We start from the raw sequence: 17,793 nt of genomic DNA, 5'->3' as shown, positions 1-17,793 counted from the left end.
AGGCAGAGCCAGGCAGAGCCAGGCTGCCGCACTGAGCCAGTCTTTGCAGACAACACCTGCACCTCCTCAGGTGGGTCTCAGTTCAGCAGTTTTCAAACTTTTCAGACTGTGCCCTGTTTTTTTTTCTGTAATAGTCTTCTCCAATCTGCTTACGTACCCAGCCATGTGCACGACACACCTGCGCACCCTGCCGCCGTAACACAATTTACATTTGCTCATTAATATATTCTCCTGGTTACTACATTCATGAAAGTGTCTATCTCCTAAGGTAAGCAGAGTTTGGCCCATGCAAGAAAAAGGTTTCCTCCTTGAAGAAAAAGTGAAAACAAGTAGACTTTTTAGCATAATGTGCAGGTATTGGGAATCTGCAACTTTGCACTTGTGCAGAAAGGAAGCCTGTCCCCAACCCAATGCTACTGCAATACTAGATTGATACAGAAACTAGAAAACAGTCCTTTTACGTCATCTAAGCTGTCATACTTACACACATATATTGCCTGTGAAGTTAATGTGCGGACACCTGTGTGGTTTACACATCACAGCCACGACAGCAATCTGTAAGAAGCAGAGTTACAGAGGAGAGAAATTATAGTAATTTCATCTGAAGTTACTAAAATGAAGTGGATCTTGAAAGGCTATGTATACATGTGCATCTGCGAGAGACTATTTAAAGATGTTTTCTGCTTAGTCTGCCACCTAGAAGATCTGTACATTAACTCCTGAAGGAAATAGCGCTGGATAAACAGATAAGGAGACCACAATACTTTGGGTTGGAAGGGACCTTCAGAGCCCACCCAGCCCAACCCCCTGCAGTGAGCAGGGACAGCTTCAACCAGAGCAGGGTGCTCAGAGCCCCGTCCAACCTGGCCTGGGATGTTGCCAGGGATGAGGCATCTCCCACCTCTCTGGGCAACCTGTGCCAGTGTTCCAGTTAGCCACTCTCCATGATATCTGAAAAGTCCCGGCAGTCAGGTGAAGTCCCTGGGGACTGGAAAAAGGGAGACATTGCACCCATTTTTAAAAAGGGTAGAAAGGAGGACCCTGGGAACTACTGACCTGTCAGCCTCACCTCTGTGCCTGGGAAGATCAGGGAACAGATCCTTCTAGAAGCTGTGCCTAAGGCACACGGAGGACAGGGAGGTGATTTGAGACAGCCAGCATGGATTCACCAAGGACAAGTCCTGCCTGACCAACCTAGTCGCCTTCTATGATGGAGTGACTATGTCAGTGGACAAGGGAAGAGCTACGGACGTTGTCTACCTGGACTTCTGTAAGGCCTTTGACACAGTCCCCCACAATACCCTTCTCTCTAAATTGGGGAGATATGGATTTGATTGGTGGACTGTTCAGTGGATGAGGAATTGGTTGAATGGTTGCATCCAGAGGGTAGCGGTCAATGGCTCAATGTCCACATGGAGACCAGTGACAAGTGGGGTCCCTCAGGGGCCCATACTGGGACCAGTGCTGTTTAATATCTTCATTAGTGACACTGACAGCGGGATCGAGTGCACCCTCAGCAAGTTTGCAGATGACACCAAGCTGAGTGGTGCGGCTGACACGCCAGAAGGACAAGATGTCATCCAAAGGGACCTGGACAAGCTGGAGAGGTGGGCCTGTGTGACCCTCATGAGGTTCAACAAGGCCAAGTGCAAGGTCCTGCAGCTGGGACGGGGCAACCCCCGGTATCCATACAGGCTGGGGGACGCAGGGATGGAGAGCAGCCCTGCGGAGAAGGACTTGGGGTGCTGGGGGATGAAAAGCCGGACACGAGCCGGCAATGTGCTCATGCAGCCCAGAAAGCCAAGCCCATCCTGGGCTGCATCCCCAGCAGCGTGGCCAGCGGGGTGAGGGAGGGGGCTCTGCCCCTCTGCTCCGCTCTGCTCAGCCCCCCCTGGAGCCCTGCGCCCAGCTCGGGGGCCCTCAGCACCGCACAGACAGGGACCTGTTGGAGCGGGGCCAGAGGAGGCCACAGAAATGGTCCGAGGGCTGGAGCAGCTCTGCTCTGAGGCCAGGCTGGGAGAGCTGGGCTTGTGCAGCCTGGGGAAGAGAAGGCTGCGGGGAGACCTTCCTGCGGCCCTGCACTGCTGGAAGGGGCTGCAGGAAAGGTGGGGACAGGCTTTTTAGCAGGGCCTGCAGCGACAGGACAAGGAGTAATGGATTTAAACTAAAGAAGAATAGATTTAGAATGGATATAAGAAAGAAATTTTTTACGCTGAGGGTGGTGAGGCACTGGCACATGTTGCCCAGAGAGGTGGGAGATGCCCCATCCCTGGCAACATCCCAGGCCAGGTTGGACGGGGCTCTGAGCACCCTGCTCTGGTTGAAGCTGTCCCTGCTCACTGCAGGGGTTGGGCTGGGTGGCCTCTGAAGGTCCCTTCCCACCCAAACCATTCTGTGATTCCATGATTCTATGATAACAAATATATCAAGAAATAGGAATCCTATTATTTAATATTTTCATCATTCAGAATAAACTGGCAGTATATTGTAAAGAACCAGGTGCCTTATACCAAATCTGATTAACCAGCTTGCTGAAAAGATGCAGACTGACATTCAGGTATTCCCTAGGTCCATCTAACACACATCTAAACCAGTGCAAGGGTAAGAGTGTGCCACCAAGCACATCAAACGCCACCTGGAAGGTGAAAATGGGGGAGAGATGAAAAGAAACAAACAGATATAAACCAAAGATAATAAAAGTAGCTTCCTCCCTCCATCTAACTGAGCAAAGCCTTTTTTTCCCAGACTGATCTCGGACAGCTTTTCACACATTAAATGCAAGCATAATGTAAGATGCTATCTTCTTTCTTAAAAAAGGACCAGAGTGAAGAAGAGACAGACACACGAAGATTTTCTGGTGTCTACTAATTTGGGGCACCCAACTTGGATTACCACATTTCCAGTTTTCAGAAATCCTGGTTGGAGGAAGAGCTTAATGAAATATTCTATAGCCAGAAAGGAGAAATTAAATAAATTAAGGTTTTTTTTGGAGGTGGGGATTTTTTTGTGGTTTTGTTTGGGTCTTTTTGGTGGCTTTTGGTTTGGGTTTTTTTTTTTAAGCTATAAAAATTGAACACTTTCTGGGATTTTGTTTTCTGGTTTGGGTTTTTTTTTTTTTTTGTTAACTTGAGTTTAGGCATGCTATACATACAGTAGGGAAGCTTAAAAACACACAGCTGAACATTAGCCATACCTCTATTCCTGCTTTCAGCCTGAACTACCTTTCAAAGAAACAGGTTACATGCTAACATTTCACCTTTGTTCACCGAGAGGGCCTGCAGATTAAGCCACACTGTTTCTACAGCAACTACAAAGCAAGACATGCTGCTCTGAAACCAAACCTCCTCTTTCTCTTCTCCCAAACGCTTTGAAAGCAACACTCCTGTGGGCACAGCGTCACAGAAAAGGCAACGTGGAAAGCTGGCAATGCAGTCAGTGCACCTTCATTAAAGCTTCTGGGCAGTCAATATCCCGGTCTTCGAACATAATTAAACACAATTTATTGATGAGAGCAGGGGAGGATGGTGGTGGGCAGAGAGAATGAGGTACGTGCTTACCCCGCTAGCAGTCCTTATAGGCTTGGCCTTCAATTTTGGTACCAGCACCTTGCGGTACTGTGGTGGAACAGCAGCGATGATGTCAACTAAACGTGGCTGCGCTGAAAGCCCATACTTTGCTGACGTCTTGGTTTTCAGCCTGAAAGCAGAAATACCTCTAATTAACAACTCCGTTCTGACTTGTGTACCCATATTCCACAGCAGTGCTACTGTATTCCTGTTCAGTGACATGGAGATCTAGGGAGGTTCTCCCAGTTTGCCTTTCCAGGTAACTTATTTAAAAAGCAGTCAATAATTCCTTGCAACAGCTGCACTGTGTATTAAGATACCGAAAATAAACTCCAAATAAAGTTGATATGCAACAACTGCCAATGTTTTGAGTTTCTGTATATTTTACTTCTAAGTATGATTTTATCAAAACATTGTGAAAACTGCCAACAGACACTGGCTTCCCGTTTTCAGTGATTTAATTCTCTTCATAAGACTTCAGTCTGATTAACCCCTACATACGCAGACTCTAGCTGAGTTAACTTCTAAGACATTCTAAGACTTTCATGTCAGTTATTTCCACCACCAGCAAACATTTGGCAATTGTGTCATGTAAATGAAATAGAAACAGTGGGAGAAATTCAGGTTTTATTATTCCACATATGTAAAGAAGGAAGAACTTTCTGTAAACAACTTCATTTATAATACATTGCTAAGAAAATGGGATTTAAACTTTATCCCTAAATTAATCTCTCCTTTCCCTGACAGAACTGACTTTGGGACTACTGAAGGATCAACACAGGTGGAAACACAAAATGGCACTGACGAGTTTCTTAGAGTTTTTCACCAATACAACCCGTTTTGTTCTCTGAGCGTTGCTAGTGAAGTAGCAAGGCACGATTTCAAATCACCACAGAATTTACAAATCTTGGTGGTATTTTTTAATCAGGTAACAGTAAGAAAAATTACAGTAGCCTGTGAAAATAAAACATTTTCAAATAAAGTCTGAACGTAATGGACTGTAGAGGACACGTGAACATAATGGACTGTAGAGGACACGTTCATCACTGGTGGATCAGCTCTTCAGTGTCACCCCAGAGTGACTTACTTGTTCAGATTCACATCTTTTCCCTGCTCGTGAGCCTCGATTAATTGCTTTATGATGTCAGCTATCGTCATCATCATCAGCTCTGCATGGCTGAGGTCTCCTGAAATGAGAACAAAACAACAAACCACGCGGATAGCCAGCGCTTTGCAACTGCTTGTGACAACCAAGGCGCAGCTGCTCTGCAGTTCATTTTTAAGATTTCCTACAGCTGTTGCCTACAGAGGGAATTTGGATATAACGATTCTATTCTATTTTACTTTCATTGTAAAATAATCCAGCCACCAAGCCAGGAAATAGGAAATTAATTGTTCCTCTACCTTTAACTGGTTTAGTGGTGGACTTGGTAGTGTTATGTTAATGGTTGGACTGGGTGATCTTAAAGGTCTTTTTCAACCTAAACGATTCGATGAATTTTGCCACTGTGCATCACTCTTGATTTGCAGCATTCCTCGAACAACTGACAGTCACCACCTCATATCACTGATTTGCTTTTACTTCTAGGACAAACTTCATCTTCTTACGTCAGAGAATATGGACAACAGCTAGAAATAGGGAGTCACTGGAAGTTAAAGACAATTAGTAGGCTAGTCTGATGCTACCAGTACCCGTAGCAAGGGACAGAACGCATTCATGAGAAGGACGACGGGGCAAGCCAAACGCAGAGGCCAGCTCTCCGAACTCCATCCCAGAGAGTGCACGCTGCAGCAGGTGGTGCTATCAGCACCTTCAAGCTTCCCCACTGCGCCTCACAGACCCAACCCATGCTGCAACAAGTGTTTGCCCCATATAGACTCTATACATTGCTTACGCTTCTTCCATACCAGCTTCAGGAGAAGAGGGGCATTGCTATTAAGACATTTAAGACATTGAGGTGCTGGAGCATGTCCAGAGAAGGGCAGCGGAGCTGGGGAAGGGTCTGGAGCACAGGGCTGGTGGGGAGCGGCTGAGGGAGCTGGGGGTGTTCAGCCTGGAGAAGAGGAGGCTGAGGGGAGACCTGATCGCTCTGCAGCTCCTGGCAGGAGGGGGCAGGGAGGGGGGGGTTGGTCTCTTCTCCCAATGAACAAGCGATAGAACAAGAGGAAATGGGCTCAAGCTGCATCGGGGGAGGTTTAGATTGGACATTAGGAAAAATTTCTTCACGGAAAAGAGTGGTCAAGCACTGGACCAGGCTGCCCAGAGAGGTGGGGGAGTCCCCATCCCTGGAGGGGTTCAAAAAAACAGGTAGATGTGGCTCTTTGGGACATGGTTTAGTTTCCTAATATGATTTGATTGGCAATAAATTAAACTTATTTCCCCAAGTCGAGTCCGTTTTGCCTGTGACGGTAATTGGTCAATGATCTCTCCCTGCCCTTATCTCAGCCCACGAGCCTTTTGTTACATTTTCTCTCCCCTGCCCAGCTGAGGAGGGCAGTGTTCAGCCTGGAGAAGAGGAGGCTGAGGGGAGACCTGATCGCTCTGCAGCTCCTGACAGGAGGGGGCAGGGAGGGGGGGGTTGGTCTCTTCTCGCAAGTAACAAGCAATAGGATGAGAGGAAATGGCCTCAAGCTGCGTCAGGGGAGGTTTAGGTTGGATATTGAGAGAAATTTCTTCACAGAAAGGGTGGTCAAGCACTGGAACAGGCTGCCCAGAGAGGTGGTGGAGTCACCATCCCTGGAAGTGTTAAAAAAATGGGCAGAGGTGGCACTTGGGGACATGGTTTAGTCCAGTCTACCCTTAACTGGTTTAGTGTGGACTTGGTAGTGTAGGTTAATGGTTGGACTGGATGATCTTAAAGGTCTCTTCCAACCTAAACAATTCTATGATTCTAAGAGATCCATCCATGCTTCCTAAGAACAACATGCATTGATTTCTCCTTGTGTGGCTCCATCTACACCAGCAAGTGTCGGGACAGTAAAATACATGCACCAAACTTGTCAGAAAACCCACCAGCAGGGACATAGCTGCGCGTACAACTGCTCCGGCAAGTTTTTGTGAGTGCCAGCTGTTCTGAAATCCGGCAGCATTTACACCCAGCCGGGAGAAGCGCCGCAGTGATGCTCCCATCTGGTCTCTCGCTGACCTGCATCTTCACTGCCCTATATTCTTTCCCGTGGGTTTTTGGTTTGTTTTTGGTTTTTTTTGCTCCCCTTTGCCATGAGGGAAAAACCTGGCAACACCCAGAGTCCCCTGCCCCCAGCACCCCATTCTGCATCTGACAGGGCACCGATCGGGGCAAGGCAAACTCCTGGGTACCCACATGGGTGCCAAGACGCTGCCTCCCAGTGACAGCACCCAATTCAACGGCGGGGAGAGAACACGGGTGGCTCACAGAAGGGTGCTAAACCCCTCCAACCCTCAAGCAAGGGCGGGGCAGGCCCTTCACCCGCCCCCAAAAGAATATGAAGAGGGGAGAGCAAGGTCTTGCCCCGTTTTCCCCCTCCACGCACAGCGCTGGGGGAGGCCCTGCCACCCCACAGCCCCCACTCCCACAGGGCCGGGGGAAGCATGAGGAGCCCCGTCCCACATCCCCCCCCGCCATGCCCAAACACAGGGTCAAGCGTTTCTCCTCAGCCCCCCCCCCTCACACACACAAGGCCGGGGAAGGCGGCAAAGCCCTGCCCCACAGCCCCTCCTCATCCTCCTCCCCCCTCACTCCCAGGGCCGGGGAAGGCGGCAAAGCCCTGCCCCACAGCCCTCCGCTCCTAGGAGCGGGGCAGGGGCCACCGTGCCGCCAGCCCCCGGGCACCGCGATCCCCCCCACACGCCAGTACCTTTCCTTTTCTGCTTCATGCCGGCGGCTCCCCCCCTCCGCTGCTCCCCTCACGGGCCGGGCCAGCTCCTCCTGCCGTGAAGCGGCACCGCCCCGCCACCGGAGACGTCGTGAAAACGTCGCACGTCCGGCCGCGCTGCCGGAAAGCGACGGGAGGAAGCCCACCCCCCACCCCCGGCCTGAGGGCCCTGCGCCTCGTCGGCGCTAGGTGGTAGCAACGGGTCGGCGTGAAGAGACGGAAAGAAGTTGGGTTTTCTCCTGACAAAAGGCTAAAAGTCCCTCCCCGAGAGGTGCCTGGAGACCTGCGGGCTTCCCGGGGAGCAGAATCATAGAGTCACGGAATGCTTTGGGTGGGAAGGGCCCTTCAGAGCCCACCCAGCCCAACCCCTGCAGTGAGCAGGGACAGCTTCAACCAGAGCAGGGTGCTCAGAGCCCCGTCCAACCTGGCCTGGGATGTTGCCAGGGATGGGGCCGCACAGAAGGTGGGGAGCTGGGGGCCAGGGGTGGTGGAAGGGAGCAGGGGAGGGGAACAGGGGTGTTTGGGGGCACCCTGTGGGGAGAGGCTGAGGGAGGGGGCTCGTTCAGCTGGGAAAGGGCTTTGGGGGGCCCTGACAGCAGCCCCCAGTACCCCCAAGGAGGTTTTGCCTTCCCAGTGGTGTCTGGTGGGAGAACGGGAGGTAAGGGGCCTAAGTTTTAAGGAGAGAGGTTCAGACTGGGTGTAAGGAGAAACTTTTTAATCGCCAGGCCAGCCAAGTGTCGGGGTGGGTTGCCCGTAGCGGTTGTGTCATCTTCAGACATTGGGGTGCTGGGGCGTGTCCAGGGAAGGGCAGCGGAGCTGGGGCAGGGTCTGGAGCACAGGGCTGGTGGGGAGCGGCTGAGGGAGCTGGGGGTGTTCAGCCTGGAGAAGAGGAGGCTGAGGGGAGACCTGATCGCTCTGCAGCTCCTGACAGGAGGGGGCAGGGAGGGGGGTCGGGCTCTTCTCCCAAGGAACAAGCGATAGAACAAGAGGAAATGGGCTCAAGCTGCATCGGGGGAGGTTTAGATTGGACATTAGGAAAAATTTCTTCACGGAAAAGAGTGGTCAAGCATTGGAACAGGCTGCCCAGAGAGGTGGGGGAGTCCCCATCCCTGGAGGGGTTCAAAAAAACGGGCAGATATGGCTCTTTGGGACATGGTTTAGTTTCCTAATATGATTTGATTGGCAATAAATTAAACTTATTTCCCCAAGTCGAGTCCGTTTTGCCTGTGACGGTAATTGGTCAATGATCTCTCCCTGCCCTTATCTCAGCCCACGAGCCTTTTGTTACATTTTCTCTCCCCTGCCCAGCTGAGGAGGGCAGTGACAGAGCAGCTTTGGTGGGCACCTGGCATCCAGCCAGGGTCACCCCACCACACTGGATCTTGAAATCATAGAATCATCGAATCATTTAGGTTGGAAAAGACCTTTAAGATCATCCAGTCCAACCATTAACCTAACACTACCAAGTCCACCACTAAACCAATTAAGGGGAGAGTAGCAACCCCACGCCTCCTGGCTTGGTGGCTGGATCATTTATAATTCAAGTAAAAACTAGGAATCACTAAGGTTGGAAAGGCTCTCTAAGATCATCAGTCCAACCATCAACCCAACACCCCCATGCCCACTAAAGCATGTCCCCAAGTGCCACATCTGCCCGTTTTTTGAACCCCTCCAGGGCTGGGGACTCCCCCACCTCTCTGGGCAGCCTGTTCCAGTGCTTGACTACCCTTTCTGTGAAGAAGTTTTTCCTAATATCCAATCTAAACCTCCCCTGATGCAGCTTGAGCCCATTTCCTCTCGTCCTGTCGCTTGTTCCTTTGGAGAAGAGACCAACACCCACCTCACTACACCCTCCTTTCAGGTAGCTGTAGAGAGCGATCAGGTCTCCCCTCAGCCTCCTCTTCTCCAGACTGAACAACACCAGTTCCCTCAGCCGCTCCTCACAGAACCCACCCCTGCAGCCCCCCCGCTACCAAAACCTTGCCACGCAAACCCAATGCACATCAGCCCTGATGATAAAGCCCTGAGCAACCTGGGCTGATCCCAGAGCTGACCCTGCTTGGAGCAGGAGGTTGGGCCAGAGGCATCCTGGGGTCCCTTCCAGCCCTGATTCTCCTGTGGTCCTATGAAATGCGCTCAAGATCCTTCCATGAATCTCCAGTGACTTCTAGAGTCCACATGAGCTTCAACATCTACAACTTCTCCAGGAAGGGAATTCCATGGCTGAATTACATCTCGTGTGGGGAACTACCTGCTTGTGTGCATTTGTTGCTGTTAGTCAGAGCCTCGCTGGTGCCGCCAGCTCCCACTTCTTGCTGGTGGCATCCTGGTCACCCAGTAGATTCTGGTGGATCTCTTTGTGAGTAACGTGAACCTAGCAGGGAGCAAAGGGAGAGGCTGCCTGGATGAGAAAACAGGACTGCGGAGGAGGAGAGAACAGGCAGCAAGGAAAAACAGGCCACCAAAAAGAAAAAAAAAAAACAAACCACCAAAGGACAGAAAAAAATGAAGAGCGATGCTGGCAATGGCCGAGTGACCCATTGTTGTGGATTTGTGGGCTGGTAAAAACCTTTTCTGTGAAAAACTCCTGATCTGGGGGTGGACCTGAAGATTTTTGGCATCGCACTGACGCCCGGTGTGTGCCTGGGGACTGAAGGGTCGGCAGGGTTTGCAGGGAGGGAAGAGGGCATGTGTGGAAGGAGCCGCAGGCCGGCCGTTCCCCCTGCGTGGGTTGGTTTGTAAAGCAACCGGAGCCCGCGCTGGTGCCCGAGGTCAGCACGTGCAGCCTGGCAGCAGCTTGTGCGAGGGTGTACAGGGTGTACTGGGTGGGTTTGGCAGCATCCTGCCTACACAAAGCAAGATCCCAGGATGGAACAGGTTGAAAACACGGTTTGGACCATCTGCTCCCATTGCTACCTCTCTCCTGCCTTCGGGGTTTTTTGGAGAGCTGGATTCAGTTTCCTTCCTACAGGATGTGCTGGGAGTGTCCTGCAATGTCTGGACCTGTCTGTACCCGTGATTTTACCTCCCCGGGGGTCTCCCAAGCATCCTGTGCCAACCAGCAATTTATCAGTGGTTTGGAGAGCGGCTGTGATCAGGATGCGGGCTGTGCAAACAGCTACAAAGCACCTACCCAGGCACGCATCTCCTGCCGTCACCTTTCTCAAACCTACTGCGGCGGCTGCTGTGCAGCAAGGGTCATTTCAGATGCCACCATGTAGCTAGGGGTTGTTTGTGTGCCTAGCTGTGTCCTGCTTTGGGGGAAAGCAATTCCTTCCCCTGAATTATTTGGTGGTGCACCATCCGTCTGGAGAGTGTCTTTGTATGTCGCTGGGGGTGGCACAGAGCACAGGACAGGTGGGACGCCCATGCTAGATGCACGGTAAGGCGGTCGGTCTAAGAGCATGCCAGCAGGGACATGGTGGCTGATTTCAAACCAGTTCCCATACCCCCTTAATCCACACCCCCTAAACACAACCCTACGCACCGTCTCCCTGCCTCCTCATCTCCTCAGCCCTTCGTTAGGTGAGCTGAGCTCTGCTCTCCAGTCGTTATCAGCTTCATCCACCTACTACAGCAACTTTTTATCTTGCGCTTAGCTGCTATCGTGAGCTGCTTTCCCTTTGCCGCAAGGTCTCCACATGTTTCAGTAACCATGCTTTAACCTATTTTACAACCCTAATGCCGCTGCTGAGACTTCGCTCTTACTTCTCTGGCAACAGCTCACATTCACTCATCTTCCATCTCGCCACACAAGTTGGCTGTTCCCAAAAATCCTCAGTTTTAATCCAACTGTGCTCCCACCTGCAATTCCCATCGACTTCAGTTACACGTATTCCTTTTTCCAAGTTTTTGTTTCTTGAGCTCAGAAGAGCAACAATTAGGAAAACTTCATTTTGGCTACAAAGCCAAACTCCAGTACCAAACTCTGCCATTGCTCCCGGCAAGGAACACCGGGTAAATGCAGGTGGAGTTTGGGGCAGAAATGGATGGTAAAGCTCGGATGAGAGGGCGGCTGGCATGTTTGGGTTTGTTCCCCACATCTGAGCAGGGCTGTAGCCTAGGGCTCACATTCTGATCTTGCTTGTACTGGTGGAATTCAGATGCAGCAATGCTGATTCATTGGCCTCTGGGCTTTAAAAGGTACTTTCAGTTCTTTAATCAAAGGCTGTGGCTAATCAGAGTTGTGCAGGATCTGGAAATACCAAGCAGTGCGGGGAAATGCGCATCTACAAGGAAGGGCGAAGGCATAACAACCTTCCTCTGTACTTGTTTAGTAATTTCTTGTCAGCATATCTGGAAGCGCGCTGTAAAAGTGGGTAAATAACCATCTGCCTCTGCAGATCAGCAGCCCGGGGCACAGGCGGCGGTGATCCGGCTTGCCTGAGGCCAGCCAGCACCTCAGTGGCAGAGGCAGGTGACGGAGGCTCTGTCTCTCCGTGTCTTTTCTCTCCTTTTCAGATTCTGACCCATTTTGCGACCTCAGGAACGATTGTAAAGTGTGTTGTAAGTACATACATTTTTATTCCAATAACGTAATTGGTAAGAGTTACATCAAGGCGTTACGTAGGTCTGCTGTTACTTCCAGGATAGACTACTTGGCTTGGTACGTTCCTGGACATTGCTGTTAGTTATTTTACAGCATCATAAATACAAAAACTTTATAAATCAGAGAAGGCCTAAGCCTTAAAATGTATAGTGAGCACTTAAGGTGCGTGATCTGCTGCAGCGAAGGCACGGTGTCTGCAGTAATGCCCGAGCACTCAGCTCCAAGACCAGTCAGACCCTGGGAACTTTACATTTCCGGTGAGTGTGCTCATTGATGAGAAAAGAAAACCATTGCTGCAGGGTTACATCATTTCCTTGCGTAGCCATTTGCTGTTTGTAACACGGACCTAGCGCTGAACTGCTGCCACAAGAAGCTACACACTGCCTAACGGAGACAAAAAAAAAAAAGCTGGAACAACAGTTTGGACTTAAGAAGCCAAGGAAACACCCATGAAGCAATCAGTTTAACTTGGTTTCCTGGGGGAAAAGGCTTGTGAGGAGAGATTTACAATACCAGGGAATGATGCTGATGAATGTTTTGAGTGGGATTTACCCCACCTCACTTTAAATGCTTAAAAGTTAGCTCTCTTAATCCAAATTGGTCAGTCGGGTGTCTTGCATAATCAGCAGATCCTAAGATATATGAGATAACCGCCATCTGCAAGTTCAACTGATCGCTTGAGAGGTGACCAGCTTAGACTTAACTAGCTCTTAGGCCATTGTGTTGGTTGAGATGAACTCCCCCTTCCAAGCATCCAGGGCAACTAGAAAAATGAAAGAACAAAGTCTGGGAGAGGGAGACGCACTGAGTTACCTAATCACTGATGCAGAGCTGGAATTCACATGGCACTCGACCAAGTACCCCAACGGGCAGGGTCTCCTGCTGGATGCTCTCCCTTCGGGTAAGATCTACGGTGTGTTGTGCCCGGTGCCTGGTCTTGACGATGGTCAATGTCTCTCACACCAAAGAACTTGAAACCCTCAAGTGCAGAATAATCTGCTCACGGAGCAGATGTCTTCTCCTAATCCTTGTCGATCAGTAGTTGGCATTTTCTCTGGAACATGATTTCTAGGCTATAAATGTTGAGAATTCATGGGCGTACTGTGACTCTTCCTAACATGTGGAAAGGTTCAGTTTTATCCCAGCTCTCTCATTCTGGGATATGATGAGGCAATGAGTTACAGTTGCTGTGCATTCAGTCCCCTTATGTGTAAAACCTGCTATTCGTTACATTTACTGCATATTTCCTTAATTGCGGAAAAGACAAATTAAAGCCCATGATTTACATTCTCTTAAATAATCAGACTAGTGCCAGCTCCCCACACAGAGCCATGTGCAATGCTGTAATCCAGAGTGCGGGATTTGATTTCCTTCTCACTAACATGATTGAAAAGATGGAGTTGCCTTGTTTAACATGAGAAAGAAATTCTGCCTTCAATACAGTCCTAACTAGGTTTTTCTTGAAGCATTTTCCCTGAGCCTCCCTGAGCCATATTAAAGGCTTTTCCCTTGAACGCTGTTGTGCTTTCTTCACAGTCTAGCTGATTTGGCAGGGGCTGTAGGTTACAGCTGAGGGATCACATTAACACTGTTGGTAAATGACTCACTTTGTAGGGAGGGTACGGTTTCCATCAGTCAGGTGGCTGGTAGTCCTCCCTTGTCTTCCACAATCCCCTCGGTGCCCACAGAGACAGACAACTTCTGTAATTCACTGGCAAAGCATCACAGAGCAGCTCAGGCCATGGGATATGCCCCAAGATGTCCAAGTGACACACAGGCAAGCTCCCATGAGGTCCAGCAGTTCTAGCAAGGATCTACACAAGTGTCTCCATGGTCAAAAGCCTGGGTAAACTCTGCAGAGATGACATATCCAGAAGAAAAAGAGAATATAGCACCAGCTCGAGAGCAGCAGCGACAGGAAACCAGGCTGAGAAGCACAACAGGAAAACAGACTTAGACTGTACTCCTGTTTGGAAATGGGAGATGGCACCTGGAGATCCCAAAGGCCGGCAGGAGTCATTGTACCAAGTACAGTACTTCCAAGAAAAAGCATAAAGCCATTGCTCCAACACCTTTCTATCTAAACTGGCTGCAAGGCAGTTAAGATTTCTTTTGGACAGCCTAAGTGAGAATAGATGCGGGACCTTCATGCCCATTTCTTTGCATTGTGTGGTGAGGTCAACGAAGAAAGTCTTTTCTAGCAGCAGTTGAAAAAAAATTAAGCTGGATCCTTATGTCGGACTCAAAAGCAGCTGTTCTTCACCAAGCACAGCCTGTGACTCGGGTAATATTGCCATTGTTTCCCCAGTGCCAGGTGGATAAGTTTCTGTTCTGCTGGGATGAAAGATACTCTGGATCCTCCCTTACTCTGTGTCAGATCCTTGGGTAGACGGTGGAATGTGCCAGGGCTGAGCCTCAAACAGCGGAGATGCTAGATGAAAGAGAAATAATGTAAGAATCAGACAGATTAATTTAGTCAGAGAATTCCATTTCTAAACATATTTAGGTACTCAGCCAATCCTTGGGATTTTGGTGGCATTTAATACCTCAAATACCTTTACAAATCTGGATTGAATGGAAGGGCTGTTTCCATTCATCATCTCATTATAGAGAAAATAATCATCAATCAAAGCATCTTTACATTTCCTGTCCACCTTTCTGACAATCTGCAAACATGCCCAGGTAAAGCCCAGCTGGAGAACTATCTAAAGCTGGTAAGTTTACCTGCAGAAAAGCCTGGCAGAGATCATAAAGGTCCAGGAGAGGTCACTGAAGGAATTAAGATAGGATTTTTCTCTCTCTGATACAAAAAAAAAAAAAAAAAAAAGTTTTGCCTTGCAAATTGCCTCTAATCCAAATGCAGTCCCTCAGGGATAATTTACCTTGGTAGTTTTTATACTACAGCAGTAGTGTTTGTAGGTAGCTTGCTTCCCTGCTCTCCCTAGCACTTTCCTTGTGCACAGTTTTTAAATTTCTTGCCATGTAGAAGACAGTGAGGGCAGCAGAGCTCAGACAGAACGCTGCACGTCCCTGCGTGCGCCATTATCCTCCACCCGTATGGAATCATTAATGATCACTGGGTGGCCACTTCGCTGCAGGAGCTCCCCCTACTCTACCCCCCACATCCTCTTTGACAACACTAAACCGCACCTCAGCAGCAGTTGCAGATCGGTTCACAGAAGTTAAGAGACTTAAGAAACACCTTCTTGCCATTCCCAGTGCCTCCCAGACGGCAGCAGTCGGAGCTGAGTGCCACATTCCTGGGAGGCCACAACGCTGCTGCCAGACCAGCGGAATTTCCTTGATTGACTGGAACAACCAATAACGCAGCCAAGGCCCAGAGCCTACGCTCAGCTCTTCACGACTTGGCCCCAGTCCAGCGTACAACCTTCCTAAGGCTCTGTCCAGGCAATGGGACTTCAGGATGAGGGTCCTAATTTATAAAAACCTTGTACTGCTTTAGAAATATGCAGCCTATTAGCCTATATAGGCCTCTAGCCTAATCTTGATGCTTTCCTCTCTTGGCTTTTATGACCGGAATGCATTCAGGTACTGCTTCCTACGTGAAGCAGTCTTCATGTGTTTTCCATCTTACTCATTCCAGTGCTTTTTCCTTCACCTGTGTTTGGATTCTTTCTTTCATCTCCCATGGAAGGATTTGTGATCGCTCATTTGCACTGTGGGTCCTCCTCACAGGGGTTAGCCTATGCCCCTGCTAAAAACACTAGATGCTCAGGGGATCCACAGGGATGCTGGAGGTCTCCACATGCTCCATTATCTCCCTTTTAGATGGGATCATCAATAATTACCGGATAGTCGCTGCCCTGTAGGAGCTCCCCTCGCTCTACCCCATTATCTCCCCTAACCTCTACCCCTACCTCTTTGAAAATCCTAACAGTATCACATCAGAAGCCTCTTTTCCTTTGATCATTTCAGGTTCTTTGTCCCCTACCCTTCTTGTGCTATTAAAAATCATCAAGGGTCACAAACTGCAATCCTTATGTGGACAGCCCGCTTGTGAACTAACAGGACTTTCACCCAAGTCTGCACAAACGTTGTGTGCTTCTGAAAGACATCCAATACTTTCCCAGCCAGCTACAGACACTGAGGACCTTCAGGAGGTGCTGGGTATATCAAGAGGTGAGGTCTTTGTCAATAGCTACCCAAGCCAACTCTAGACTGAAATGGCATAAAATTGTTTGTCAGTCTGCATCCTTATTTTTGGAAGGCATTCACAGATCAGCTGCTTTCTCAGCTGCTGTCTCCCTGGAGTTGATTGCTTTCTCCTGTAATTTGCCGAATGCTCTGATTCCAACCATACCAGCACCTCCTGGCATCTATCCAGGACCTGGCAGAGTCCATGGACTTTGGACTGAGCCCACTGTCACTTCTGATCCAAGATTTCTTGCTCTGCCATTGAGTACTAGTGAGTTAAATCCATGTGAAGCCCATGCCAGTGTTCAGTACCAAGATGACAGTCGTGACAGACAGGTGGATCTAGCAAGTGCTAGATGCGACGTCTTCGGCCATATGTTCTCTTTTTATGCAGCAAACCACCGTCGTCTGGATTCCCACCGTCCAGAATGACTGCCTTCTCCTTCACCTACAGAAATATACTGCCAGCACCATCTCCTTCCCTCTGCCCACTAAATTTGGATACTGGCAATCTCTACGATAGCCTCCACATGGGACAGGGTGGCATACTAACATGGAGACCTGGTGTTCATCCTTGTGAAGTCTTTCTTTCCTCTTTCATGTGGTTTTGGCACTGGAGCTCGAACAGGTGCTGGTCGTATCCCGGCGTTCCACTGGGAGCTCTGGGCCAGGGTCTTTGCTGCTGCTTTGGAGGGCAGGTTCCCGGCTGACTGGGGAGTGGCCCAGCTGGGACGAACTGGTGTTTTTGGAACAGACTCAAGATCTGCAGAAAGCGATAGCTAGGAAGAGAAGGCAGTAAGTATCATATCATCCCAACAGCTTCAGAGGGACTGAAAATGTTGAGAAGTTCTATACATTCTCTACATTCTATAGACATTCTATAAATTATATTCCTAAATGATATCCCTAAATGATATTCCTAAGTGATACAAGCATAATCTGCATTATTTGCAGTGACCTGTGCTCTGGTATAAGTTTACCTTAAGGACAAAAGGACTCAATTAGAAATTGATGCTAGTAAAGCCAAACCCACATTAATTGATTCTCCACATCAATTCATATGTTAATGCACAAATTCTCCCCCCCGCCCCGTGCATATGGCTGCAACTGATCCCAGTCTTGCTTGCTGTTTGAAGTCTCACAGTGTAAAGGGTGAAGTTTATTTTAACACACCGCTCAATCAACATTTTACTAAACAGGATAAAAATTAAGCAAAAAAAAAATCTTAGCAACACAGCGATTGTTTATTCCTTGAGAAAGATCCCAAATATTCAAAATGCACAGGTTCTGCAGAGCAACAGAACCGATACAAATTATTTGGTAAAAAAAGTGAACAAACGCTAACAAAACCAAACATTTACATGGCAAGTCATTAAAAAGCAATGTGGGCAGATAGTCTTATGTGAAACTAGTGTCCATGGTAAAACGGTTGTGCAGAAAAGTCAACGCTGTTCTGTAATTCCTGCCCGCCTGTTTCCCCTTTCCATTATCTGAATTGGCAGCAGTGGCAGATATATGGCGCTTCGTGCCTAATTGTCTAGTTATAAATAAGCAACCCAGCCACTGCTGAACATCAACCTAAAGAAAGGCCCGTGATTATACAACTGCCAAAAGCGGGCCAGGTTCTTAGCAGTACTTGATGTGCGACAGAGATGGTGTGACAAAAGC

The 17,793-nt window shown here is 49.1% G+C and overlaps 2 protein-coding genes across 4 annotated transcripts in view; both read right to left on the bottom strand.

The window, feature by feature from the left end:
* Positions 1 to 7,429, bottom strand: part of ELP3 (elongator acetyltransferase complex subunit 3) — a 99,031-nt gene extending 91,602 nt beyond the window's left edge. The window contains exons 1-4 of one of the 3 annotated variants that reach the window (XM_075707443.1): positions 7,404 to 7,429; positions 4,654 to 4,753; positions 3,558 to 3,696; positions 485 to 555 (exon numbers count right to left, since the gene is read on the bottom strand). In XM_075707443.1, coding sequence (XP_075563558.1) covers positions 485 to 555; positions 3,558 to 3,696; positions 4,654 to 4,753; positions 7,404 to 7,422 — 329 coding nt within the window. In that variant the 5' untranslated portion in view covers positions 7,423 to 7,429. Of the gene's footprint in view, positions 1 to 484; positions 556 to 3,557; positions 3,697 to 4,653; positions 4,754 to 7,397 lie in introns of all 3 variants that reach the window. The other 2 variants (XM_075707444.1, XM_075707445.1) reach the window with 2 other exon arrangements.
* A 6,904-nt stretch (positions 7,430 to 14,333) lies between these two features.
* The window catches only part of FBXO16 (F-box protein 16), a 32,398-nt gene continuing 28,938 nt past the window's right edge, over positions 14,334 to 17,793 (bottom strand). Inside the window, exons 7-8 of the mRNA XM_075708226.1 lie at positions 16,679 to 16,904; positions 14,334 to 14,401 (exon numbers count right to left, since the gene is read on the bottom strand). Coding sequence (XP_075564341.1) covers positions 14,334 to 14,401; positions 16,679 to 16,904 — 294 coding nt within the window. The remainder of the gene's footprint in view (positions 14,402 to 16,678; positions 16,905 to 17,793) is intronic.

This window comes from Pelecanus crispus, chromosome 3 (genome assembly GCF_030463565.1).
Source record: "Pelecanus crispus isolate bPelCri1 chromosome 3, bPelCri1.pri, whole genome shotgun sequence".
Taxonomy (NCBI): Eukaryota; Metazoa; Chordata; class Aves; order Pelecaniformes; family Pelecanidae; genus Pelecanus; species Pelecanus crispus.
The sequence above is the reverse complement of the archived record's forward strand: the minus strand, read 5'-3'. Positions and strand labels throughout refer to the sequence as shown.